At 41.1% G+C, this 26,914-nt stretch overlaps 1 protein-coding gene across 2 annotated transcripts in view; it reads left to right on the top strand.

Moving 5' to 3' along the window:
* Window positions 1-26,914, top strand: part of ARL8B (ARF like GTPase 8B) — a 39,223-nt gene that overhangs the window by 7,538 nt on the left and 4,771 nt on the right. Inside the window, exons 1-5 of one of the 2 annotated variants that reach the window (XM_084765485.1) lie at window positions 14,823-14,956; window positions 20,464-20,544; window positions 22,566-22,639; window positions 23,236-23,329; window positions 26,725-26,792. In XM_084765485.1, coding sequence (XP_084621611.1) covers window positions 14,927-14,956; window positions 20,464-20,544; window positions 22,566-22,639; window positions 23,236-23,329; window positions 26,725-26,792 — 347 coding nt within the window. In that variant the 5' untranslated portion in view covers window positions 14,823-14,926. Of the gene's footprint in view, window positions 1-14,822; window positions 14,957-20,463; window positions 20,545-22,565; window positions 22,640-23,235; window positions 23,330-26,724; window positions 26,793-26,914 lie in introns of those variants that run through there. The other variant, XM_084765484.1, reaches the window with a different exon arrangement.

The raw sequence follows: 26,914 nt of genomic DNA, 5'->3' as shown, positions 1-26,914 counted from the left end.
TTTTAGAAATTGCTTTGCCATTTATTTATGTTCCATGCTAAGCACATATCAAGGAGTGCCTTTTATGTGTCAGTAGCTGCCAGCACTTGGACTGTAGGCAGTTTTTCTCTTTATCTTTTATTTGAATCTTGCAGACAGACTATGTAAGTACGGCTCATCTTAGCTTTCTAGTGGTCTGCTGTGCAGTTCCATGTGGGTTATATGCCCTAGATCGCTGGTGTTTTCAAGTGTCCTTATTTACCTCTTTGGCCTAGTGGTGGAATGCTGCTTACTTCTGTTCCCTCTCCTTGCCTTTTTTTTTTCCCCCTGAGTTGGAGTTCAAGGAAAATTTCTAGTTAGAAACCTGCAAGACTCACATGGTGGAGAGAGAACAGACCTGCAAGCTGTCGCCCGACTTACACACACACTCTAAGTGTAATTAAGAAATTACTTTCAGCTGATGTGGTGGCACACGCCTTTAATGCCAGCACTCAGCAAGCAGAGGCAGGTGGATCTCTGTGAGTCAAGGTCAGCCTGGTCTACAAAGCGAGTCAAGGACAGCCAGGACTACACAGAGAAACCAAACCAAACCAAACCAAAACAAACAAAAAAAAAAACCCAAAACAAAAAACTTTCATATTGTTCGTAATTGTAAAGTTAATTTGTGTCTTAAGAAAACTAGGGAAATATATTAACCCATTTGCTCACTATACCAGATAAAAGATTTGAGGCATTTTGTTTGTTTGTTTTTGTTTTTCAAGATAGGGTTTCTCTGTGTAGCCCTCAATTTCCTAGATAATCACTCTGTAGATCAGGCTGGCCTTGAACTCAGATATCCTCCTGCCTTTGCCTCTTGAGTGCTGGGATTAAAACTGTATGCCACCATTGCCAGGCTGAGTTTATTTTTTCTAAGATGTGACAGTTCAGCGTCCAAACCTCAAGCCTTATGTTCTGTTCTGAGGTGTGCTATTTTTTTAAAAGGTTATTCTGCTTCTTAAATTAGATGCTGGCTCTTATAGTTGGATCCAGTTTCATAGTTTGTACATTCTAGTTTAATACAGTAGAATGATTTTTATTATTATATTCTTCTCTGTGTGTATATTGTACGCATATGTGGAGGTCAAAGGACAGCCTGTGGGAGTTAGTGATCCCCTTTGACCGTGTCTGGGGATCAGACTCAAGTCATTAGGCTTAGAGGTAAGTACCTGTACCTGCGGAGCCATTTTACAGCCCCAGAATTATATTCTTATCTCATATCTGAAAAAAACTTTGTTTTAAAAATTAATGCTTTAGGTATTGCTTAGTAATCTCCAAGGGGCTGGTGATATACTTCATTGATAGAGTTTGACATGCTGGCTGTCCAAGACTGCTTGCTTAGTTGTGTCTTTAGACTTACACTGGCAAGATGATGGTAGACTTCAGGTGTCTAAGAATAACTTTTTTTTTTTTTGATTTGTTAAGACAGGGTTTCTCTGTGTAGGCTTGGCTGTCCTAGGCTCACTTTGTAGACCAGGCTGGTCTTGAACTCACAGAGATCCACCCGCCTCTGTCTCCCAAGTGCTGGGATTAAAGACATGGGCCACCATGCCTGGCCCAAGAAGTAACTTTTATTTTTGCTCAAAAATTGACTTTTTTTCCTCCTAAATTGGGTTAGAAAGGAAATCATGTGTTTGCAGAATGATACTAAGAATATTTTTGTACCATTTAGTTAGTAGCAGTTAATTTAGTATGTATGAAAATAGTGTTGCTATGAGAAGTTCTTTAAGGCTAAATTTATTAGCACGCAGTTCTATGTGGCCAAGTTTGTTTGAGATACTTAAGAGACTGTGAGTTATAAGGATAGAGTTGAAGGCCTGAGAGCCAGCTTTTCTCCCTTGTTCAAGTCCTGACTCTGCTGTGCTGTTGTTTGCAAGCCCTGTAACCCTTGGGACTAGTTTTCTAGTTTGAATTCTGTCATGGACATGTTTCTTCTGTTGATGTGACAAAAACAATAACCAAAAGCAACTTGGGAAGAAAGGTTCATTTAATCTTACACTTCAAGGTAATGGCACTTCATCGCTGAGGGATTCAGGCAGGAACTGACGTAGAAGCCATGGAGGAGTGCTGCTTACAGGCTGTTTCCCATGCTTTGTTCAGCTTGCTTTCTTAAACAGCCAGGACCACCTGCCCAGGGGTGCTGCCACCTACAGTGGGTGCAATGTGGCTCTGGAATAACATGAAGAAAAGAGAAGATGATAACCCAAATATAAGAGGATGAGGAAGGAGTGATTGAAGCAATGGATGCAAACATAGCTATGTAATTGTTTCTCTAGTTTTAATTCTGTCATGAATTTTTTTGGTTAGGTGATGGCTAAATGAAAAAAATAAATTCTATACTGAAAGTATAAAATTTAATGTGAAGCTTTATAGCGCCCATTTTGAATGGCAGTTCTAGCTGTATATAAGTTTATTAAAGTTGTATAGACTTTGGGTCTCATTAACTTTGGTGTGTGCTGTCTTATTTGCAGTTTTTTAGATGTATTTATCATATATGAGTGCTTTATCTGCAGAAGTGGGTATCAGATTTCATTATAGATGGTTGCGAGCCACCTTGTGGTTGTTGGGAATTGAACTCAGGACCTCTGAAAGAGCAGATGGTGCTCTTAACCACTGAGCAATCTCTCCAGCTCTTATTTGCAGTTTCTTAATAATAAAGTTTATAAAGTCATTAATCAAGAAAGTGCCTTATAGTCATAGCCACAGGCCATTCTGATGGAGATAATTCCTTAGTCATAGTTCCCTGTTCCCAGATGTCTGTGTTTGTGTCAGGTGGCAACAACTAACTGGCACACCTCAATGCTTGCTTCTCCATGTGTAAAATGAGGGTAAAGTAGGGCATGTCTTCCAGAGCCAGTATGTAAAAGCTCTTTGTACAGTGGGCACATGGGAAGTTTGCTTTAGTGAGTCCTGTGTCACTGGGCGGAAACATATCTTAGTTCTTTACTATGACTTATGACTTCAGAGGCTCCAGTGTTCACTAGTCCCCATATTCTTAGTCAGAACATCAAAGTGTCAAGAACGTATAGCTTAGTCTATTACTAACTTAGTCATATTGCTAACATGACTAAAAGTCATATTTATGTGTATATACACTGTATGCATGAGGCTTGTTTTCTTTCATCATTTGGGTCCATCAAACTCAACTTGTCAGGCGTGGCAGTGAGTGCCTTTATTCACTAAGCCATCTCGCCAGCCCTATTACTAACTTCTTGGCATTGGAAGCAGAAAGAACAGAAGGGGTTCAGGGGTAAAACTACATCCCTCCCTAGACTTGCCTGCCATGACTTGTCTCCAACCAGGCCCTACCTTCTACTTTTGACGTGCTTTATGAATCCATCACGGGTCTTAGTCTCAGTGTGGTGGCTAATGTCTGAAATCCAGCATTGGAGAGTCTGAGTTGTAGGTTACCCTGGGTTACAGAGTAAAATGCTGTTAAAAAAAAACCCCAAAAACAAACTAGGGGCTGGAGATACGGCTCAGAGGTTAAGAGCACTATCAGCTCCTTCAAAGTCTTGAGTTCAATTCCCAGCAACCACACAGTGGCTCACAACCATCTATAATGAGATCAGTGCCCTCTTCTGTTTTACAGGTGTACATGCAAGCAGAACATTGTATACATGATAGATAGATAGATAGATAGATAGATAGATAGATAGATAGATAGATAGATAGAACTTAAAAAAAACCAAACTAAATAAATGAACATAGTCATTATACATATGCATATCCCGAGAGGTGTTCTTTACCTGTCTTGTAGGTATTTCTCATTCTACTCAAGTTGACACGCTTAACCATAAATTTTAGCTACGACACTACTGTCTGTAATCTGCTTACCTCAAAAGTTGGGAATTCCTTCTCACTGCTAACACTAGAACGGTGTTTGGTACATAGTTGTTATGTGCCCAGCCATGTTTCCCAGTAAACCAATAGTATCCAAAATATAAAATTAAGCAAATAAAATAAAATTAAGCAAAATCTGTATTTATGAACTCACATTAAGTATTCCAGAACTCAAAGTATAATATTAAGAGCAAGAGTTTTATGCCTGGTGCCATAGCACACAACTCTCGTCCCTGTGTTCTGAGACAAAGGCAGGCAGATTTTTCTCAGTTCTGTGAGCCCAGGCCAGTTCTAGAACCTGTGAGTTCTAGGCCACCAGGGCTACCAGATGGGACCGTATCTCAGAAACCAAAAAGAATGGGAGCAACAAACAAAACCAAATTGGGGTAGTCTGGAGAAAACAAAAAGAACAAGGAAAAAAAAAAAGGAGACAAAACCAAATTGAGGGGCGGGGCATGGTTCTGGAGCCAGCAGGTTTGGGTGTGACTATTGTGATGGTGGTGGCCAGACCTTATCTGTAGAGGTGTCGCTCAGCTGTGTTTCACCTCAGCAAAGAGAGATTTTTTTTCCTGGTTTTTCAAGGCTTCTCTGTATAGCCTTGGCTGTCCTGGAACTTTCTTTGTATATAGACCAGGCTGGCCTCGAACTCCCAGAGGCCCGGAGTGCTGGGATTTGTGCATGAAACACAGTTAATAAACAATCACATCTCAAGGTTCTGTGGGTGCTGTTTAGGTTCAGCTCTTGTCCACGTTTCACTTGGTTATACTTTAAGGATTAGTAGCTTTGGTTTAGGAAGTAAGCCTTTTTTGCTTAGTGCTTGGATATTTTTGAGTGTGTTGAATTTAATCACTGAGACAGACTAAAACAGATCTTTAGCAGTTAGGCATGGTAGGCACACTCGGGAGGCAGAGGCAGGTGGATATCTGAGTTCAAGGCCAGCCTGGTCTACAAAGAGAATTCCAGAACAGGGCTATTACATAGAGGAACCCTGTCTTGAAAAAACAAAACAGAACAAAACAAAAAAAGAAAGAAAAAATAAAGATCTTTAGCCCTAGATTAACTAGGAACCCCCCACCTCATGTCACGGAGTGTGGACTTGTGCCAGGAATGTAGTCTTCCATTGAGCTAAATTCTCAGCCTCGTTTTCTTTCTTAGCTAGCCCGAATGTGAGAATAGTACATTTAGCAGGCTTGGCAGTGTAGGCTAATAATACTTGCTCCTCAAGAAGCTGAGGCAGAGGTTAGGCATGGTGGCGCACATTTTCAATCCCAGAACGTGGGAGGCAGAGGCGGGTGGATCTCTGTGAGTTCAAGGCCAGCCGACAACCAGGACTACAAGAGAAACCCTGTCTCAAAAAAAAAAAAAAGCCCTCAGGTTTTAAAAATTACTGCACACACAAACAGAAAGCGATATTGGAGTCTTCCTGGAAGCTCTCTTCAAGCACACCCTTCACCAGAGCGCCTGCATTCTAGAGGGAGCCACCTGGGGTACAGGCCAGTTCTTTTCTTTCTTTCTGTGGCCTTAGTCTCCTTTCCCTAGAGGAGACTCCTGTGGCATAAAGCTGCCAGCCACCTCGCTGTTTCCTTCAAAGACACTGATATTTCCTGGCCAGCCTTTAACATTGGAGCCTTTATTGGTTTAATTCTCTGTTCTGAGCAGAAGAGTTCTAAACGACGCACAGGATTCCAGGTCTTCACATCATTCTTAAGTTACCATGAACATCTAAACTGAACAGTAGGAAGGTTAGCTGAGTTGTTGGTAATCCATCAACTTGGAAACAGTGGGGCAAGGGATGGGATACCTGTATTTTGAACTCCATGTTGAAAATTGTTGTTTCTATAATACTGTAATGGTACAGAGCCAAGGAGTATGTGATACCCATCTTCACCATGTGAGAGGAGCTTCATCATTGACCTCTATCCTAAACCTGCCACTTATGCGCTTCCAGTGCCAGCAGTGGAGAAGCTGAGACAGGTTTGAGTTTGAGGCCAGCCTAAAGCAGCTTGTTGTTTGTTTGTTTTGTGAGATGGGATCTCACATACTCTTAAGAAGTCTCAAATTCACCACTCAGCTTGAGATGACCCCGCACTACATACCCCTTGCCCTCTGCGTCCTGAGCTCTGGGGTTATAGGTGTATGCCACCCATGTCCAGCTAGCTTGAAGTTTGGAGTTTGGATCCATAAAGAAGTTGAACTTTGCTTGTGACTTTCATAACCACAGATGGTTCTTTATGGTTGCTTTGCCACTCCATAAGCTCAGCTCCTTTAGGCCCTGTGAGGACCACTAGTTTGGAAATTGAATTACAACTTGTTGCAGTAATTTATGCTTACTTTAGTCTTGTTACATATGAAGGAAGCTCTTGACTATATTAGCCTTCCTAGGAACACTTGAAGATTTTGACAAGCTTTGAAAGGGGCTAAGATTTACAGGTGAATTAGTGAGATGTGAGAAAGACAAGGAAATGGACCTTCCTTTTTAGTGTTTGACTGTGATGCTGATGGAACGGGACACCAATGTACTAAGCCTCTTTCTTTCTTTCTTTCTTTCTTTCTTTCTTTCTTTCTTTCTTTCTTTCTTTCTTATTTCTATTGTATTTATTTACCTTATGTGTATAAGTGTTTCCCTGTGCATATATCTAGGCACCATGTGCATACCTGGAGTCCATGGAGGTCAGAAGAGGGCACTGAGTCACTGGGGGCTGGAGTTACAGACAGTTGTGATCTGCCATGTGAGTGCTAGCATTAAGCCTGGGTCTTATGGCTGAGCCATCTCTCTGCCCCCTATGCTTTTTTCTTTGCCTTCATTACTTTGGTCTGTTTTTGCTCCTTCCCTTAGATAGCATTACTTACACATTTATTCAGGTCCTAGATATGTGGTGCCTTCCTAACGCTTCTTGTAGGCAAGGGTAATTTTGCCTTTTCTTTTTATGTTACTTGTTCAAAATTGGAGTTATTTATCATAAGTATCTGCACCCCTGTCTCTGCTTGCACAGCATACTCTCTTTGTATATAAGCCCCTTGAATGTAACACTGGCCCATTGTAATTACTGACTTAAGTGAAGCAGTATAGGCTAATACCTATTTATTTATTTATTATTTTTATTTTTGATGCCCTTTTGAAATAGGTTCTTACTGTATAGCCCAAGCTAGCCTGGAACTTGTTATGTAGCCCAAACTGGCCTTGAATTTGTCACATTATCCTTTTGCCTCTGTCTCTCAAGAGCTAGGATTGCATGCATGATCCACCATGCTTTGCACTAGTTTCTGGTTCTTGTTGAAAGTTTTTGGTCATTCTGAGAGAGAAAACTACAATGGTGTTGCTTTGCCATAACTCACTATGCATGTGTTAGGCCATCATGCCACGTAGGTTGCTCATCTCTGGCTTGTTTTCCTGCTGACAAGTTTGCTTTCTAGATGAAGTTGCAGTGGCTTTAAGTTGATGACCTTTGTCAATGTTGAATGTACAATGTCAGCAGCTTCATCCCCTTTAAAACTTCTCAAATGGCTATTTAGTGTATTTTGTTACTGCTCTGTAATGTTGTATTTTAAATGTACAGTGGCAGTTGGGTTCATGTGTTTGAACACTTGGTCCCCAGCTGGTGGCACTCTTTGTTGAGTTTGTGAAACCTTTAGCAGGTGGGGCCTTGTGGAGGAAATGGATTGATCACTGTGGGACAAGCCATTCTGCTTCTTGATCTCTTCAGATGCGAGAAGGTTCTTATAGCTGCTGGCTTCTGCCCCTATTGCCATCTGTCACCTGCCTCCACCATCCTGTCTTCAAACTATAAGCCAAAATAAACCTCTTCTCTTCTCTCCTAAGTTGTTTCTTATATTTTATCATTTTTGTCATGGTGACGATAAAAAGTAACGACTCTAGTAAGCTAACACTGACACTCTTCTCTATTTTTCTATAAGTAATGACTCTTGTTTGCTTGGGAACAAATTACCTTGAAGTGTTTGAGGCATTATACTCAAGTGTAACATAGCTTTAAGGTTTTTAAAATTTAGACTTGGCCTTAAATAATCAGTTTGACACCATTTAATTGTATCTGTGACCTTAAGATCAACTTTCCTTTTGTGTAAAATGAGGTCAGTGAAGTGGATGGTGTGTTGGCATTACTACCATCACTATTATTGGGGTTACTGTTATTAACATATGCTACTGGGGATTGAACCAGGGCCTCATGCACACTAGATTTAAAGTGTGCTGACACTGAGCTACATCCACAGCCTACCATCATTACTATTTTCATGAATAGTATTCATCAGCAATAGTATCCAGCTAATTATAATGATGCTCCTTCCCCATCTTATATATGTATGTATGTATGTATGTATGTATGTATGTATGTATGTATGTATGTATTTATTTATTTGAGACAGGATCTAAACATGTAGCTAGGCTGGCTGTGAGATGATCTTCCTGCCTCCTCTTCCTGAGAGCTGAGTCTATAGGTGTGCTATCTCACCTGGCTTGAACAATGATGGATTCTTGGTAAAGAAATCATGTGCCCTTAGGAATTGTGTTGTTACTATAACCTCTTCCTGAACTGTTTCCTGCCAGTCTCCATTCTGATGATAGTAAGTGGGTTATAGACAGCTACTGAATAAGTAAAGATGCTCATATCCATCTAGAAAGCACCCCCCTTTGGAATCTGTACTACGTGCCCGACTCAGTATTTCATTTAAGAGCTGAGTCTCACTGTAAAACAATGGTGACCTGATTGACAGAGCTAATGGAATGTTTTTTGTAGTGCTCAGTTTTGAAGAGAGAGAGGAGAGGAGCCATTGAAAGAGAACCTGTGTCATCTGGGTGTTTTCTGCAGCCACATTGTATCCTACTGTATAGAGGTGGGTGGAGGGAAAGAGGGCGGGAGACACACACACACACACACACACACACACACACACACACACACAGAGATAGAGACACTGATGTTGGGGGCGGAGAGGGGCGAGAGAGACAGAGACTGATGTTATTATAGCAGTGCTCTACTGATATCTTAAACAAACATAGCTGTGGTTTGAATGCCTCCATAGGCTTATATATTTGAATGCTTAGTCCCAGCTGGTGGAACTGTTTGGGAAGGACTAGGAGGTGTGGCCTGTTGGAGGAGGTGTCTCACTGGGGTGGACTTCGAGGTTTCAAAAGCCTATGCCATTCCTAGGTAGCATTCTCTTTGCTTTGGGCTTGTAGCTCATAGATCAGGTATAGCTCTGAGCTGCGGCTCTAGATCTATGCCTGCCTGCCTGTTGCCATGCTCCCCACCGTAATGGTCATGGACTCACCTGGAGCCATAAGCTCCAAATTCTGTGCTTTCTTTTATGAGTTTCCTTTGGTCATGGTGTTTTGTCACAGCAATAGAAAAGTAAGACAGTAGCTGAAAGGGATGCATCATGGTTTAAGTATTTTCAAAATAATGTTATTAAGGCTAGTGAGATAGTTTAGTGGATAAACTTGAAATTTTTTTTCCACAAATAGCATACGATAGAAGGAGAGAACCCACTCCTCAAAGCTGTCCTCTGACCTCCACTTGTGTGCAGGGGCATATGCAAGTTAAACTTCCCAGTTTTATTAAATTGTGCATGGTGTACACACTTGTAATCTCAGCACTCTGGAGGTTGAGCAGGAGGACCAGAAAGAAGTTTAAGGTCATCCTCTCTACCTAGTTTGGGGCCAACCCATACTACATGAAAACACTGTCTCGGGCTGGAGAGATGGCTCAGTGGTTAAGAGCAACGCCTGCTCTTCCAAAGGACCCGGGTTCAATTCCCAGCAACCACGTGGCAGCTCACAACTGTCTGGAACCCCAAGATCTGACACCCTAACACCAATGCACACGAGTTAAAAAAAGAAAAAAAGAAAAAAAAAAGAAAACACTGTCTCAAAAAAAAAACTAGAAGGGAAAAATATCAAATGGCAGAGTTGAACATGGATTTCACGATAAAATGCTTAATATGAAGTTGGTCTCATACTGCTTCCAGGGAAACAAACTCTGTAGTTTGGAACTGAGCAGCCATTAGTGGCTATTTAGGCCTGCAATTAAGCAAATGTGAGAAGCATGAGGAAGTTACCAAGGAACCATTTCCTAGGTTACAGTTAACCGTGATTTCTGCCGTACTCAGAACCTTTATAGCTCAGGATGGGGCTGAGATAGCTGAAGCACAGTAAACTACTTTGCCACACAATCATGAGTTCAGGTCCACACCTAAGATGTGCACACAAGGAGATGGAGAGGAGGATCCCTGGGACTTGCTAGCCTGCCAGCCAGGTGTCTTAGCTCCAGTGAGAGGCTCTGTCTCCAAAAAAAAAAAAAAAAAAAAAAAAAAGGAAAAGAAAAGATGGGGAATGATTGAGGAAGATATCTGATGCTGACCACTGGCCCAGAACTTCTTCCCTTCCTTCTTCTGCTTCTCAAGACGTGCTAGAATTACAGACATGCATCACTGCTGTCAGTCACCATGATTATGTGGACAGCCCGCTATTCTGTTCATATGCTATATTGCATTTTTATTTTTATTTTTGGTGTTAGGTAATAGATCCAGGGGCTTACTGAGGTTAGGTAAGTTTGCCATGAAACTGCATCCCCAGCACCTTCTGGCCTCCTCTGCCTGTACTCTTTGGTATTGGGTGTTGAGTGCATGTTAAAATGTTGTATCTCTGGACTTTACCACAGAGCCAAGCTTCTAAATCATTTGATGAAAAATCTGCTAATACGAATCTGTGATGGATTGTTTCCCTCTTGTTGCCAGGATTCTCTGTCTTTGTGGGTTTCTCTGTGTAGCCTTGGCTGCCCTGGAACTCTCTAGACCAGGCTGGCCTAGAAATCACAGCTATCCACCTGCCTCTGCCTCCTGAGTGCTGGGATTAAAGGAGGCGTGCGCCACCACGCCCAGCCCTCATTCACCTTTTTGGTGACATTGTTTTCTTTTATTTTTGAGAATTATAGTACAGTTACACATATTTATAAGACAATTATATTCTCCCTTCCCCTTCATCCTTCTCAGTTTTTCCATGTGCTCCTCCTTGCCGTCTTTCAAATTTATGGCCTCTTCTTTCATTAATTACTACATGCATATATGTCTGTACACATCTTTCTAAATATAACGTGTTTGGTCTGTATAATGTTACTTGTGTGTATGCTTTCAGAACTGACTTTGGTATTGAGTAACCAGGTGGTGTGCTCTTCTCTGAGGAAGACTCTTTCTCCCACCCTTGGTTGCCTGGGTTCTTTGTATAGTGTTGAGACCCATGGGCTTCCCCCATTCACTCTGGTATGTCTGTTGTCTTTCTTCAGCTCATGTAGGCAGTCATGTTGGTGAGACTTTATGAGACTCCAGACTTTGTTTAACCCTTGTAACGAAAGCCATAAATGGTGGTCTATGTGTATAATCCCAATACTCTGAAGGCTGAGTCAGAATCACCAGAAGTTCAAGGCCGGTACCAGAGTAACCAGGGCTACCACATTACTGACTCAGTCTCAAAAATAAACAAACAAACAAACAAACAAACAAAACAAAAAAACCCCAAGATGAAATCTTAGAAGAGTGATTTGTTGTTTGACTTTGCTTTAACAGGCAGTTGCCTGAGAATCCAAGAAGGTCAGCCTTCTAAGGTCTGTCTTGGTAACGTTAGTTCAGTTTTCAAAGTCTGCATTGTACTTGATGGGTATTTCTGTCAACTCTTGCTGGGAATCATAGGGGAGTAAGTGCTGGTTTACACTGCAGTTCTGTTCCTAGAGCTGTGTTTAGGGTTAACTTGTGTACATCTCTGCTTGGGGAAGAGCTCAGGAGTTCACACATGATCTTACGGGCTCTGGGGTCCCTGCTTTGCTGTTCCAGTCCTGCAACTCAGACTGTTCTAGAAGCCAAATGATGAGAGGAGAGAGGGAAACTCAACATGGTATTCCTCCTGTGGAAGTTTTCTCACTCTGGGAAGTTTCCGCACTTCTCTTAATAGATGTAAGTTTTGTGTGAGGGGGAAAATGTCAACAGTCTGTTGTTTTGCCGCCTAAGCACTTGTTGGGCTGTGGTTTCTGTTGTTAGGATTTTCTCTTCCCTAGCGGTCAGGGTTCCCACTCATAGTTTGCAGGCCTGGGTTGTGTCTGGGGCACTTACTCTCAGGACTGAGAGTAAAAATACTCTGGGGCATTTCTTCTTCATGTGTGTGCTGTATCCCTGCACCACAGAACTCTGTCTTCATCAACCAAGGCTCTGTAAGGAGCCATTTCTGCTCATACCTGCTGTCAGTTTGCTTTTGAGTCCACCTAAGAGATTGGGAAGAAGCAAACAGCACAGCTGGGGAACAGTGCCAGAGAGTTTGTGCTTGGAATTTGCCTTCCTTTTCTAGGTTTCCTACTGGCCTCACTTTTGAGAGTCCTCAGCAGCTCTAGTGCACTCAGTCTAGGGCAGTGGTTCTCAACCTCTGAGTGAACATCTCTTGGTGGGAGGGTTGAATGACCCTTTTGCAGGGGTCACCTAAGACCAGTGGAAAACACTTTACATTACAATTCATAACAGTAGCAAAATTACAGTTCTGAAGTAGCAATGAAAATAATTTTATGGCTGGGGGTCACCACAGCATGAGGAACTGCATTAAAGAAAAGGTCACAGCATTAGGGAGTTGGAGAACTGCTGGACTAGGATTTTAGTTCCCAGTGGAAGACATGGGTAACACCACTCATGGTTGCTGAGCTTATACCAGGCTTTATTAAAAATTCTCTCTCTCTGTGTTAATCCATTTCTTTTTCTTTTTCCCCCGAGACAAAGGTTCTTTGTATAGCCCTGGCTGTCCTGGAGCTCTCTCTATGGACTAGACTGGCCTTTATTTTTAAGCAGCCCCCGAATGGAGACTGTTTTCATGTACCTTTTGAATCAAGGAAAACAAGGCTGTATAAAGTTAAGGACTATGTAAGGACTCATAGCTAGGCTGGCAGTGAGGTCAGAGGTATAATTTTGTTAAAGTGACTATGATTCATTTTAATGTTTAGTAAGGTTGAAAATCTGCAGTATAGGGCTCGAGAGATGGTTCAGTGGTTGGGAACGCAGGCTGTTCTTTCAGGGATTTGATTTCTAGCACTCTCTTTGGGCATCTCATAGCCAGCTGTGACTCCAGCTCCTAGGGATCAGACACTTGATGTTGGTGCCCACATGCAGATACCCTTACATAGACACACAGTTGGAAAGAAAATGTTAAGAAGAGTAGCAGCATTGTCTGAGCCTTGCCATGAAGCTTTTTCTTGTGTTTTAGACTAAAGGACTTGTGTTGCAGAGTTGATGGGTTCTTCTAACAACCACCCAGTAAAGCTCTAATGGGTACCTAGAAGATAACTTGGGATTTTGACTGTTTGGTTTTTTTTTTCCCTTTTCATAATTTCTTCCTCCCCCAGATTCTCTATGTAGCCCTGGCTGGGCTGGACCTCACTCTGTACACCAGGCTAGCTTTCAACTCAAGATTGATCTGCCTCTGCCTCCCCAGTGCTAGGATTAGTTAACAGTTATGTGTCACTACACCAGGCTGAGTGAGTATATAGCAATTTAAACACAGGATTTTACTCAGTAGCCCAAGATGGCCTAGAACTCAAAACTTTTTGCTTCAGCCTCCCACACGCTGAAATTATAGGCTTTGAGTCTCTTTGTGTGCCCCGCCCTTCCCCCCTCCCTTTTGTAGCTTAAAAGCAAAGCAAAACAAAATAAAACAACTCAGGTACCAGCGCATGCACACTTTAGGGCAGGCAGTGAGTCTGTCTTTCTCCTTTGACTTCTTGAAATACCAGTTCTTACCAGAAGGAAGGAAAGCTCAAAGACTTACCTTGTTATCTTCCTTCCTCCCTCCCTCCCTCCCTCCCTCCCTCCCTCCCTCCCTTCCTCCCTTCCTCCCTCCCTCCCTCCCTCTCTCTCTCCCTCCCATTCATTTGAGACAGAGTCTATACACTGAGTTCCAGGTTATGCTGGGTTACATAATCAGATCCTGTATTAAGAACACACAAAATTAATCTCTGTCAATACATAATTTTTTTTAGTGATTATACTTGCTCTTTAATGTTCTTGGGAGATGCATCCATATACTTGGATCCTCTAAAACACATTTCTTTAGCATATCTGTTTGCATTTTTAGAGCTTAGCAGTGTTCCTGAATATTTGAAACCACTGCACTGGGGATGCTTACTGGGTTGACTGAGTAGCAAAATGATGTACACACAGTCAAACAAAATTCTAGGCAGCTTTTTGGGCATGGATCTCGTGAGACTCTGTTAATCAAAAGCGTAGTGCATATAGGAAGTGGCCCTGAGAAATCTTTGGAAATGAATGTTCTTCAGTAACAGAGGTCACCAGAATGAGCGTGTCATGCTCCTAATTGACATGGGGGTTGGGGAGCATTTCAGTCCTCAGGGGTTGTCTTTGAAAAGGAGGTTGTTGTAGAGCGAGCAGCTCCACTGGAACAGGCAGACAGTAGAATTAATTAGTGTTTTAAGCGTGGTAGGATAGGAATACAGTCAGGTGATTTGTTAGTAGTTCTCATACACCATTATACTTTGTAAAAAGTTATTGTCCAGAGAATTTTGTCTGACCTGTTCAGTTTACATAACCCAATGCTAAATGCAATAAGGCTTGCACTTGAGCAGTATTTTTTTATATTTGGTTTTTAGTATCTCTTTTCCTTCTATTTGTTAAATGAACAAATGGATGATTATTAAGTGGTTCCATAATGGGAAAGGCAAAGTAGCTGTATGGGTTTCTAAGACCACAGAGGAAAGTGCAGGTAGGTCCATGTAACTGTGTGGCACAGTTTATTCTGCACGTGCTGTTGAAGGCATACACAAGGTGAGGCTATGAATCACTTGATGGCTTGTGATGGAGTATCTTACTTCATCCTGTGTCTTACTTTACCTGCCTCTCTTGAACCTAGTAAACATCCCTTTCATCTATGTGGACACTGCAGATGAAAAAACACCTCACCAGTTGGTTGAAGCCATTGCCAGTTGACTTGAATTTGTAGAGTTGAAACTAGCTACATACCAGTGTCCCTGCAAGGAGAACCTGTTTGTACAGCGGGCCTGTCTGCAGCATGAATGGAAGGCTGCCTTGTCTCTGCCAGGTATTTTTTGAGTAGTTTGAAGAATGCTTCCGAGTCTCTTATTGCCAATTATGCTAGTTTTGAAAAAATAATCTCGCATTGTAAGGATTTTGATTTTCTTTGCTTCAGAGAAACATATTTCTGAGTTTGGCTTATCTAGAGTGATGGCCTGTGTGAAGAATCTCAACCATTTAAAGAAAGATTGCCACAGTAGGAAAATGGGAATTTTGAATCTGCAATTTTGCACACTACTTCACTTTGCTTATAGTGCTGAAGAGAGTTCTCACTCAAAGTCTGTGAGAATTTCGAGGAACTTTGTGTTTTGATCATAAGATTTAATTGCCAAGATGAATCATTTAACTTGTACTTTTAAACTAATGTCCTGTAGGGAGGAAGCATATCTGTAGTTGGCAGGGAAACCATATTGGTGCACAAAGATGAGAACAGATGGTTGTGTTTTAAAAGGACAATTGGCTCAAGTGTTTGGAAAGGAGGGGACAATGATTTGCATGATCTTTAAGATGATACCAGAATTGGACGACTGTGAATGAGCTTGCCCCTTCCAAGGAGACTGTTGTAAAGGGTGTATACAGCAGCTGCTGTAAAGAACAAGCATATTGTAGGTACACACATTTCCAAACAACGAGGAGCTTGGTCCTGAAAGAATGCACACATACAGTTCACTTTCTGCCTTCTACGTTACAATGGAAACATTGAAGTGAACAGCAAATCAATTCCTTTTGTTTTAAGCAACAAACTAGGCAGTTTTAAAGTCAAGGTTTTTTTTCCATACAAAAATTATAAAACATACTTTCTTCTGTTAGAAGACATTTGTAAGTTAGTGTCCTTTGGAATATTGAAGGAATTTTGAATCTGGTTTGTAGTCATATCTATTTCTGAATAACTGTCAATTCCTTATGATTGAATATAATAATGGAGTTTGCTCTGCCCCTTATATAAAATGTGTTCTGAAAAAGCTATTTGTGTTCTAAATCCATATGCAGTTCCTAGAAGATGCTGTGAAGTGTTGTTTGACTATCCCTATGTAAAAAAAACATTTGAGGCTGAGGATGTAGCTCTGAGAAAAGCAATTACTTAGCATAAGCAAGAGCCTGCTGTCTTTGAAAATTATTCTAAGTGTATAGAAAAATTGGAGGGTTAAAAAGCATTTCAGAGAACACCCGTCTGCCCTTCAGCAGAACCAAACTCTTACCAGCCTGTACTTCACTTGTTTGGTGTACGGATGCTTTGTATGGCTATGCATGTATACCCTGGTTAGGAACCAATATGGATTTGGTGCTAGGATTGAACCCAGATCCTCTGAAAGAGCAGCCAGTGCTCCAGTCCCATTTATTTATTTTTGATGGCATTTGTGTTTGAACTCAAGGCCTATTCCTGTACTCTGAGCTGTTTGATCCTATCTCAGTCCTCCTGAGTGCTGAAATTGCAGCACAGCCATCACAGGTCTTCTTCCCTTCTCTTCCATCCTTCCATGCTGGATGCTATGCACCTGATTACCCCCACCCCCACCCTCATCAATGAGATTTGTTGTTGTGAAGTCCCTGAACACAAGAACATTGACTCTTGGTCCATAGGTTGTGTGCTGGAAGGTAGCCAAGTGTGTGTTCATTTAGAAAGATTTCTGTGCGTGTTGCTTGTCTGCTGATGAACTGTCTGAGAACCTCATTCAACAAGATCATGTGCTAGTTGTCTTTTTCATGATTGACCTAGTTTACGTAGTTCATCTAGGATGGGATCTCCTTCCCTTTTCAAGTATGTTTAATATTCTGTTTTATGTATGTACCACACTTTGTTCACCAGTGCTCTCGTGGATTCTATCTACCTCCTGGTATTTTAACTGACGCTGCTGTGAACGTAAGTCTCCCCCCCCCCCCTGTCTCTGTCTCTCCAGTTCTTCTGGGTTTGTATCCAGAAGTGTAGTTGCTGGGTCATATGGTCCACTTTTGGTGACAGTATTAAAAGATCTGGGGCTGCAGAAGATTGGCTGTCCTGCAGCTGAAGAAAGTCAGTAATTTGAAACATTGACAGGAGCAGAAAATGCTTTATTAGCAAAATGCTGGGGTGTTGGAAGATGGGAGTCACTATCTTGAATGGTACCACTGAAACCAGGTTTCTACAGCATCTTGTAGGTGTGTTGGTTCAGGCTCTGGTGAGCACCAGAGCAGTTCTGAAGCATGAGTTGTGAGTTTTTAGGTCAGTCCAGATCATCTGTGCTTATAAATCAAAGAGAACATGATTATTCAGAGGCTTGTCTGAGGCTTGTGTATCTGGTTTCTATCACCGCTGGTGCTTTGTATTTGTAGTTGCTTCTTAGTTGTGACTATCAGTGTGGCCAGGGAGTGAGTGGGTAGTAGTACACGGGAAATGGGTCAGTGGTTTCTTTCTTGCTGAAGACCAAACCCAGTCCTTTACAAAAGTGGGCAAATGGTCTTTACTAAGTGACATCTCTAGCCCTTGGACTCTCCCACTTCATTAACAACTTACTGAAGTGTTGATTTACATACCACAACACCAATTTCAGATGTACAAGTCAGTAATTTCAACAAATTGTCTGAGTTGCACAGCTGTGGCATACACAGCTCTCATGTTCTTCCCTTAATAAGGTCACTTAGACTCACTCATTCCTAGCCCCTGCTCCAGGTGACCGCTACTCTACCTTCTGACGCTTTTCTGATGTGTTGTAAAGATTAAGTCATAGAATAAACGGTCCTTTGTGTTTGGCTTTGGTTTTCTTTTTAGGCAGGACTTCGCTGTGTAGCCTAATTATTCTTGGACTCATCATCTTCCTGCCTCTGTGACCTGAGTGTGAGACTACAGGCTGCTCGTCCACCATCAGTGCACTTCAAGCAGTTAGTTCTACATAGTCATTAAAAAAAGAAGGAAGCCGGGTGTGGTGGCAAACACCTTAAAACCAGCACTGGGGAGGCAGAGGCAGGTGGATCGCTGTGAGTTCGAGGACAGCCGGGTCTACAACACAAGTCCAGGACAGCCAAGGCTACACAGAGAGACTCTGTCTCGAAAACCAGAAAACAAACAAACAAAAAAACAAAAAGAAAGAAAAGAAGGAAGTGGGGGAGAAAACAGTATGTGAAAGTTCTGAGAATAATGTTGAATATATTTAAAAGTAGTGATTTCAGTTACTGTTAACATTTTTCCTGCCTGGATCAAAGAAACCACTACTAAACAGGCAAAAAAATCTTCCTGAGTTCTGCATAGGAAATTAATTTGTAAGCTTGCAGTTCAGCAGCATTTCTGAGAACTTAAAACTGTAGAATGCATGCGTGGGTAACGTAAGGTCACAGTACACAATTAGCTAGTGTTAGAGCCTTGGAAGAAAAAAAAGTATCGTATTTGTTTGAGTGATCTCTTGAAAGTAGTCCTGCTTGTTTAACCCGTACATTGTGTTGACCCCAGAAAGCAGCCGGTTCAACTGAGAAATGCTGATAGTTGCCAAATTGTGTGTGTGTCTAGAACATAAACACGTGCATTTAGGATTAACTATGGTTCAGGAAGTTGTATTTCACAATAGCACCAGAGGACATGGTATGAAATGTGAGACTCCTGAGTAATAGGACATTGTCCTGAAAGCTGTAGAAGATTAGAATAATAACGGAGAGTGTAAACCAGGTGCTTTGTGGAATGACTTGGTAGCTGCTAAAAACTGACCCCTGACAAAATGTAGTAATGATTCAGGCTGGTGTGCTAATACATTATTGATTTCTAGAGTTTATTTGGAATGTGGGAGATAGTCAAGACAATTTAGAAACATTTGATATAGTATAGTAAGTAGTATAATGCAAACCTACTGTTTATTAAGAAATACACAGAGTAATGGGGGAAAATTTGAGGACGCAGTTATGGTTTTCTCTGTATAGTGCTTAGCATGTCATTTCTGATTAGTTAGGAAAGGATGTATTGATACAATGGGTATTGGTTGTCCAGTTGGAAATGGAAACTTTCGGAAAGTACATAATCAAGTTCCAGAGAGAGAGGAATATTTAAGTATTACATTTATTTATGTGCTGAGTGTTTGCATGCGTGTATATGCATACCATGGTATGTGTGTGTGTTCAGATGACTTGCAGAAGTCAGCTCTCTCCCTCACCATGTGGGCCCAGTGAATGAACTTAGTCACTAAGCTTGGTGGTAAGCACATGTACCCACTGAGGCATCTTGCTGGTCCTGGATGAGCATTTGAATGTAAAATATTAATAAAACACTATTGTAAAAATCTAAATTTAGTCTTACAGATATTAAAGTTAAGCCAAAAAGGAAACAAAATTTATTCATAAAAAGGAGTTCTATATTACTGTACATTTTATAAGCCTTATTAGAAATAAACTCAAACATCAGCAATTTTTCCCTCTGAACTACTTGTTTCAGCATTAAAAATTTAACATTTATTGCCAAAACAATTTAAACACTGAAGACAAAACCGGTTTTACTTTTGACCTCTTATTTCTTTGTGAAAATGTGTGTAGAGGTGAAAAATTTTAAATTTCCATATGTAGCAATATAAAACGTTTTCCTCTGCATTTTTAAGCATTTACTTTTATTTTATGTATATGGGTATGTTACCTGCAGGCATGTATCTACCATTTGCATGTAGTGCTCACCCAGGCCGCCATAATCTTGGGAAGTGAAGTTTCACATGGTCGTGAGCAGCTGCCATGTGGGTTCTGGGAATCAGACCCGACCCTCTGGAAGAGCAGCCAGTGCACTTAACTGCCAAGTTATTTCTCTAGTTCCCCATTACCGCTTTTTATTTGGAGATGGGGCTCACTAAATATAGACCTATCTGGCCTGGAAATTGTTGTTTTGAATAGGCTGACCTTGAACTTACAGAGATCTACCTTCTGCCTTCCTAGTGCTGGCATTAAAGGTGTATATTACAATGCCTAGCAAAAATTCCCTTTTTAAACTTATGAATATCTATAAGAAACACCAGCACTTACCCAAAATGGGTTTTTTCCCTATTTGTTTGAGACAGGGTATTTTTATGTAGCCCAATCTGACGTTGAACATGTGGCATTCTTCTGCCTCAGTGTGCCTAGTTCTGGGATTACAGATGAGGGCCACCATGTCAACCCCCAAATACACGACATTCTTAAAAATTAATTGATTACTGTTGCCCATGATGTCTGTGTGGGAACATGCATGCCATGGTGCACACATGAAGGTCAGAGGACAACTTTGGGGAGTCACTTCTCTCCTTCTATCTTTATGCAGCTTCTGAGGATGAAGCTCAGGTTGCCAGGCCTGTTCATCAAGGACCTCCCCAGCTCCAAAATATCCTTTTAGAAACGAGATGTTTCTGATGAGGAAAACAACACTCATGTATAGTCCTTAAATAAATATGATTGCCAGGAACATTTTTTCAACTATTTCTACCACTAAAATATTACTTTTTAAAATAGGTACAAATGTAATATTTATATTAGAAAGTTGTATGATATACAGCTCCTTATTATGGATTAATCTAACTTGAAATGTTTTATTTTGTTTAGTCTGGTCAATTCAGTGAAGATATGATACCCACAGTGGGCTTCAACATGAGGAAAGTAACTAAAGGTAACGTCACAATAAAGGTATGTTGGCTTCTCATATTCTATACATGTATGTGTGTGCATGAATGGATGTGGGTGTATGTATGTTATGTATGCATATACATACATGTATGTATTACCCCATCCCTCTTATAATTGATATAAATGCCAAACAGAAGATTTTTTCTTTGTCTTTTTTCTTTTTTAAAAAAAATTAATTATTTACTTTACATCTCAGTCATAGCCCCTTTTTCCTTTCTTCCTCTTCCCACTTCCCTCCCTGTTTCCTCTTTCCCCACTCCCCTACTCCCCAGAGAAGCGGAGGTTACCCCCTCACCCCCCAGCATATCTAGTTGTGTTAGGACTGAGTGCATCCTTTTCTCCTGTGGCCTGGTGAGGTAGCCCCAGCAGGGTAAAGTGACCGAAAAGCAGACAAGAGCGTCCATACCCTTTGTAGGAGTATAGGGGGCCTAGGTCCAGCCCATGCATGGTGCTTGGTTAGAGCTTCAGTTTCTACAGCCCTATCCCCACCCTCACCACGCCTTGGTTAGTTGGCTCTATTGGTTTTCTTGTGGAATTCCTGTCCCCTCTGACTCTTTCTATCCTTTCTTCTACACTTCCACAAATTTCCCCGCACTTTACCCAATGTTTGCCTGTAGTTGACCTACTATTTATAATTCTGAAGTAATGGATGGTATATCCTGGAAGATTGCAAATTAGTTATTGATGTTTTCTGATAGGTTAAAGAGATTAAGCTGGGTGTGGTGGCACACGCCTTTTATCTCTGCACTCAGGAGGCAGAGACAGATGGATCTCTGAGTTTGAGGCCAGCCTGGTCTACAAAGAGAGTTCCAGGACGCCAGGGCTTCATAAAGCAACCCTATCTTGAAAAACAACAACAACAACAACAACAACAACAACAACAACAACAACAACAACAAAAAGAGTTTTAGAGTTGAAATGTAGTTAAGTGCTCATAAAAGCCAACTTACCACATGGGTTGGTAGAAGCAACATTTGGTATCTTGAGAGTTCCAGGAAATAACAGTTCCATCTTTAGGTGGTAATTACTTACAATAATGTCCATTTAGTATATTTGTGGTAGCAGGTGTCAAATCTAATTTTTTCTTTCTTTAATTATTAAGCCTAAAGTTGAAACCAAAATAGGAAAAGTGTAACTTTTTAACATAATTTTTTTAAGCTCGTGGACTGTAGGAATGTTAGGGGATTTAACTTTTTCTTGTGGATCTTGTTTATACTAATTTCTATGAGTTTAGGCCTATAGCCTGGACCACGTGACCACGTGACCCAGTTGCTGTTAACACATCGATCTGCTTGCTACCTTCTCTCCGTGGCTCTTCTAATGACACTCATTTCGTTGCCTGTGTGTCTCTTTATTCATTTTACCAGTTTCAGTGCTTAAGTTGGAAATTAAAGAAAGCCCTAACTTAGGAGTTTCATGTAGCCATCCACAGCACAGTGCCTAATGGAGCAGGCAGAACAGTGGGATTATTATGAAAGACTCCAAGGAAAAGATTGGTGAATAATTCAGAAAGACACACTGAAACTTCAGTAGACCCTGAGCTGTTGGTTTTGTCTTAAAATTGTTGTCTTAAAGTTCTTTGCATCCATGATTAGAAATCTGTTGGCTAGGGAATGGTGGTGCACACCTTTAATCCCAGTACTTGGGAGACAGAGGCAGGCAGATCTCTGTGAGTACAAGGCCAGCCTGGTCTACAAAGTGAGTCTAGGACAGCCAAGGCTACACAGAGAAACCCTGTCTCCAAAAACGGGGGAAAAAAACCTGTTGGCTAATAGTTATTAAGACTCACACTATCATACTTAACCAAGTCATTGTTCAAGCAGAATTTTAGATTTAGTATCTACATATTTAGAATTTCAAGTTGAGAAGGCGCCCAAGATTTTACAGATTGAGCTTGGACTTAAGATTTTAGGAGTACTTTGGTTCTGTAACATTTGACATGTCTTTGTGATTGTTCTCCACTTCTTCATCACTGACTACTTAAAATATCCTTATTAAGAATTGCCTTGTTTCTATTAAAGATCTGGGACATAGGAGGACAACCCAGGTTCCGGAGCATGTGGGAGCGGTATTGCAGAGGAGTCAATGCTATTGTGTGAGTTGTTGTTGTGTTTGGTTCTGTCAGTTTAGTCTTTAAAGAAATAATTGCTTTGTAATGCTTCCAAAAGTAGGCTCAGTAATTATCTTAGACAGGGTCTGCAGAGATGGCTTCATGAATAAGAACCATGGCTGTTGTTCCAGAGGACCCAGATTCATTTCCCAGCACCTACATGTCAGCTTCTGTAACTCCTGTTCCAGGGGAACTGACACCCACACACACACATGCAGTCAAAACACCAATGCACATCAAATAAAGTAATTAACTTAAAAAGAAAAAATATGTTAGTAATTGTCTTGCTTAGCTGATATTTCAGTATAGTTTTATTAATACGAGGGTTTTAAAAATCAGAGTAAGAGCTTTGTTTATTGTTTCCTTTATTCAGCTGGGTGCTGTGGAGTGTGTTTTCCTAAGTATTGTATGTATTGGCCTCTGAACAATCTAGCTAAAAGTATTTATTCATGCTGAATGTAGAATTTAATTTCTTGTCACTAGCAGTTTCAGTATTGTAAATCTTAAGAGAATTAAAAATTCTGTAGTCCTAGTTCACTGAGATTCATAGAGGTGACTTGAGATCACTTTGTTTTTTCAAGTTACATGATAGATGCTGCAGATCGTGAGAAGATAGAAGCCTCTCGAAATGAACTACACAATCTTCTAGACAAACCACAGTTACAAGGAATTCCGGTAAGTTTGGAGAATCTGTTATTTTATATTTAACGTTGAACCAATCTTGGTATCCCTAGAGGTTGGTTTTAGGATCCCTAATCCCCACAAGTACAGAGATCTGAAGGTTCTCAAGAGTTTTTTTTTTTTTTTTTTTTCAGATTAAACTTCACGATATAGGCCAGGGTAGCCTAGAACTTGTGATCCTGTTGTATAGTATTTGCATGCAAACTACACATATACTTCCATGTACTTATATTTAGATCACTACCAATACCTACTACAACAGAAGCACTTTGTTACAGTTGTTGACTGTATTTTTTAGTGAATGACAGCAAAGGAAAATCTGTACATTTTGTGTGAAGTCACACTGATCTCTTTGCCCTCCCTGTCCCCTCCCCCCCCCTCCAATCTTACTATATAGTCCAGGCTGGTCTCAAACTGGACAGTCTTCTGACTCAGTTCAAGAGCACTAGAATTAGAGTTCTAAGTCTCCTGTCTTGTTTGCCGTGTGTTTTTGATGTGATGAATTGGAGCCTGTGGATCTAGAGGGCTGCTAACTATATTTGAAATTAGTAAAATGTCTTCTTTTTTAAATGTTAAGAGTACTTTGGCCCCAACATTGTGAATTTGAAAAATCTTCCTGATCTTTCTGTTACTTAGTGTGTTTTTTCATTGAATGAGTTATTTGAAATATTTTTGTTAAGAATTGCTTGTTTTACCTGGTTTTGGTTGCTTATGCCTATATTCCCCGTGCTTGGGAGACTGGGAGGATTGTTGTGAGTTCGAGGCCAGCCTGGAAAAGTGCTGTGTTGATTCAAAGATCTGATGTACAGGAGAATAGGCATAGTTCTGTGTGTTCTTCAAAACTGGGGTCGCCTTTGCCCAGTGTCTGCTGGATTCTGGATATTGTTCTGTCAATAGATGTAGCCATGAAACTATATGTGGTGAGAGCAGCACTTAGTTCTGGGGACTTGGTGATGGACAGAAGTTGCTAGGAACACTGCACGCTGGAGGGAAAGATAGATTGTGGTGGGGCATTTAACAGTGTAGCTTTGGTAATCAGTATGAAGACAAGTGCGTCGTTAAGAATTGCAAAGGTAGGTAGAAGCAGGCGGGCAAAGGGAGTCCAGGATAGCCAAGGCTACACAGAGAAACTCTTGTCTCAAAAAAAAAAAAAAAAAAAAGAATTGCAAAGATTTATCTAGTTGTAGGTGAAGGAAGAAGGTTCTTTGAGCGAGTAAAGTACGAATGGAGGTCTGAAGGATTTGTGGGAATGTGAAGGATGTGATGGTTGGTAGGGAAGGCTTCCAGGCACAGGTGCTTGGTTGTTGGAAGCAGTCTCTGAGCACAGGGGTATGGCTGGGTTGAGCAGCATGCTAAGCTGCGGCTGGGTCACTAGGGGGCCACACTTACAAGATAGCTTGGATAGCCTTTGACATGTTTTAAAGGATTGGATTTAGGATTTAAACATATCACTGATAACAGTTGTAGAATGAATCGAAATAGTGACGAAGGCACTGTGATGTTGTGAGTGGTTTTAGTAAGCTCTTAGTCCTGTGATAGAATAGTGCTTAGGTCAGGCCAGCATAGTAAACAATGTGCAGGGAAGGGGGAATTTTAGAGATGGGAAACAGATCTGAACTGTGAACACAATTGCTCTCATAGAAAGTGCTCTCTATTAATAGCCACTCTTTGGTTTTCTTTTTTGCTATACTTCTATCAGTTCTTTTGAGAATCAATCTCTCTCTCTCTCTCTCTCTCTCTCTCTCTCTCTCTCTCTCTCTCTCTCTCTCTCTCTCTCTCTGTGTGTGTGTGTGTGTGTGTGTGTGTGTGTGTGCAGTGTGTTTAGAAAAGTCTCACTATATCACAGGCTGGCCCCGCAGTGTCTGCCTCTGCCTCCATTGTGCTGGAATTAAAGGCCTGGGCTACCATACCCTGTCCTCATATACATTGTGTTCACATTTCCCTTCCTCCTCCCCTAACTCCTTCTAAGTCCACCCTCACCCAATTTTGTGCCCCCTCCCTTTAAAAAAGATTTTTTATGACCCACCAAGTCCAGTTTATGCTGCCATCTTCTCATGGGCGTGGGACCATCCACTGGAGCATGGTCAGTTTACCAGGGCCACCCCTTTAAAAAAAAAACTGACTCTTCCGGCTCCAGAATCCATTAGCTATACTGGCTTCTCAGCTAGTGTTGGGAGCTCTTGAGCGTCTTCCCTTTTTTTGCTAGAATGTTGACTGGGTGTGAATTGATTCTAGGTCATGTGTCCATGGTGTTGCTGAAAGAAAAACTGGATGCTGGGTGTGGTGGCGCACGCTGCAGAGGCTGGCAGATCTCTATGCATTCAAGGCCAGCCTGGTCTACAAAACAACTGCCAAGATAACACAGAGAAACCCTGTCGGGGTGGGGCAGGGGAGAGTGAAAGAAAAGCTGGAAAGAGCATTTATAGGGGGAGGAGGAGTAGGGGAGTAGGGAGAGTAGGGGAAAAGTGGTGGTGGGGGGGGAGGAATGGGAGGAATGGGAGGATACAAGGGATGGGTTAACAATTGAGATGTAATATGAATAAATTAATAAAATTTAAATCTAAATAAAATAAAAAAAAAGAAAATCAGCTAAATCTCCACATTTGCATTTGATTGAGATCAACCCTTAGCTGTGAAGTTTTTTGTTTTGGTGCTTTTTGGTTTTGTTTTTAGTTTTTGAGACAGGGTTTTTTTCTCTGTGTAGTCTTGACTGTCTTGGACTTGCTTTGTAGACCAGGCTGGCCTCGAACTCCGAGATCTTTCTGTCTGCCTCCCGAGTGTGAGTGCTAGGATTAAAGGCATGCACCACTGCCCAGATGTTGTTGTTTTAAAGATAGTGTCTCTACATCGCTCCTACTATCTTGTAACTAAATGTAGACGAGACTGGCTTGAACTCACGGAGATCTGCCTACCTCTGCTTTACCTGGTAATCTCAGAATGTACATAATAGCCTTAGAAAATTTTATTTAGTTCTGTGGACCAAGCCACTGGATATGCCTGTGTGCTGTGGTTGTGTTGAGAGGTCAGAGGGTTCCACAGCTGACAGGAACCACTAGTCTACTAAGTGAGCCCTAGCCTCCATCAACCTCTCCCCGTTGAGCCATCCTCTTAGCTCCTAGAGTAGCTTAGAATATTTTAAATAAAAGTTGCCCACAGAGTTGAGGCTGCCTTTATGGTAGGAATTATTCAGTGCCAGGATAAAATCATAAAGGAGACTGGCTACTAGTCACTCTAATGTGCTTTTATTTATTTATTACTTCTTAAGTGTGCTTTAACATTAAGGTGCATATTAACATAAAAGTAGTTTGGTGTATTCAGATACTACAGTATGCTTCTACAGTATGTATAAAAAGTTCATAAGATTTACACATAATCTTTTCTTTTTAAAGGTACTAGTACTTGGAAACAAAAGAGATCTCCCAAATGCCTTGGATGAGAAACAGCTAATTGAAAAAATGTAAGAAGAGTAATGTTGAGAAGCTTGTTTATATATTATAGACTGTCCTCTGTTTTGTAAACATGGTTACTTTTTAAAGTAATGATTGTACTATGTTTTTAGGCGAATAAATTGGGCCAACC

Source organism: Acomys minous (assembly GCF_964271855.1).
Source record: "Acomys minous genome assembly, chromosome: 17".
Classification (NCBI taxonomy): Eukaryota; Metazoa; Chordata; class Mammalia; order Rodentia; family Muridae; genus Acomys; species Acomys minous.
Note: the sequence above shows the minus strand (reverse complement) of the source record. Positions and strands in the feature narration are given on the sequence as shown.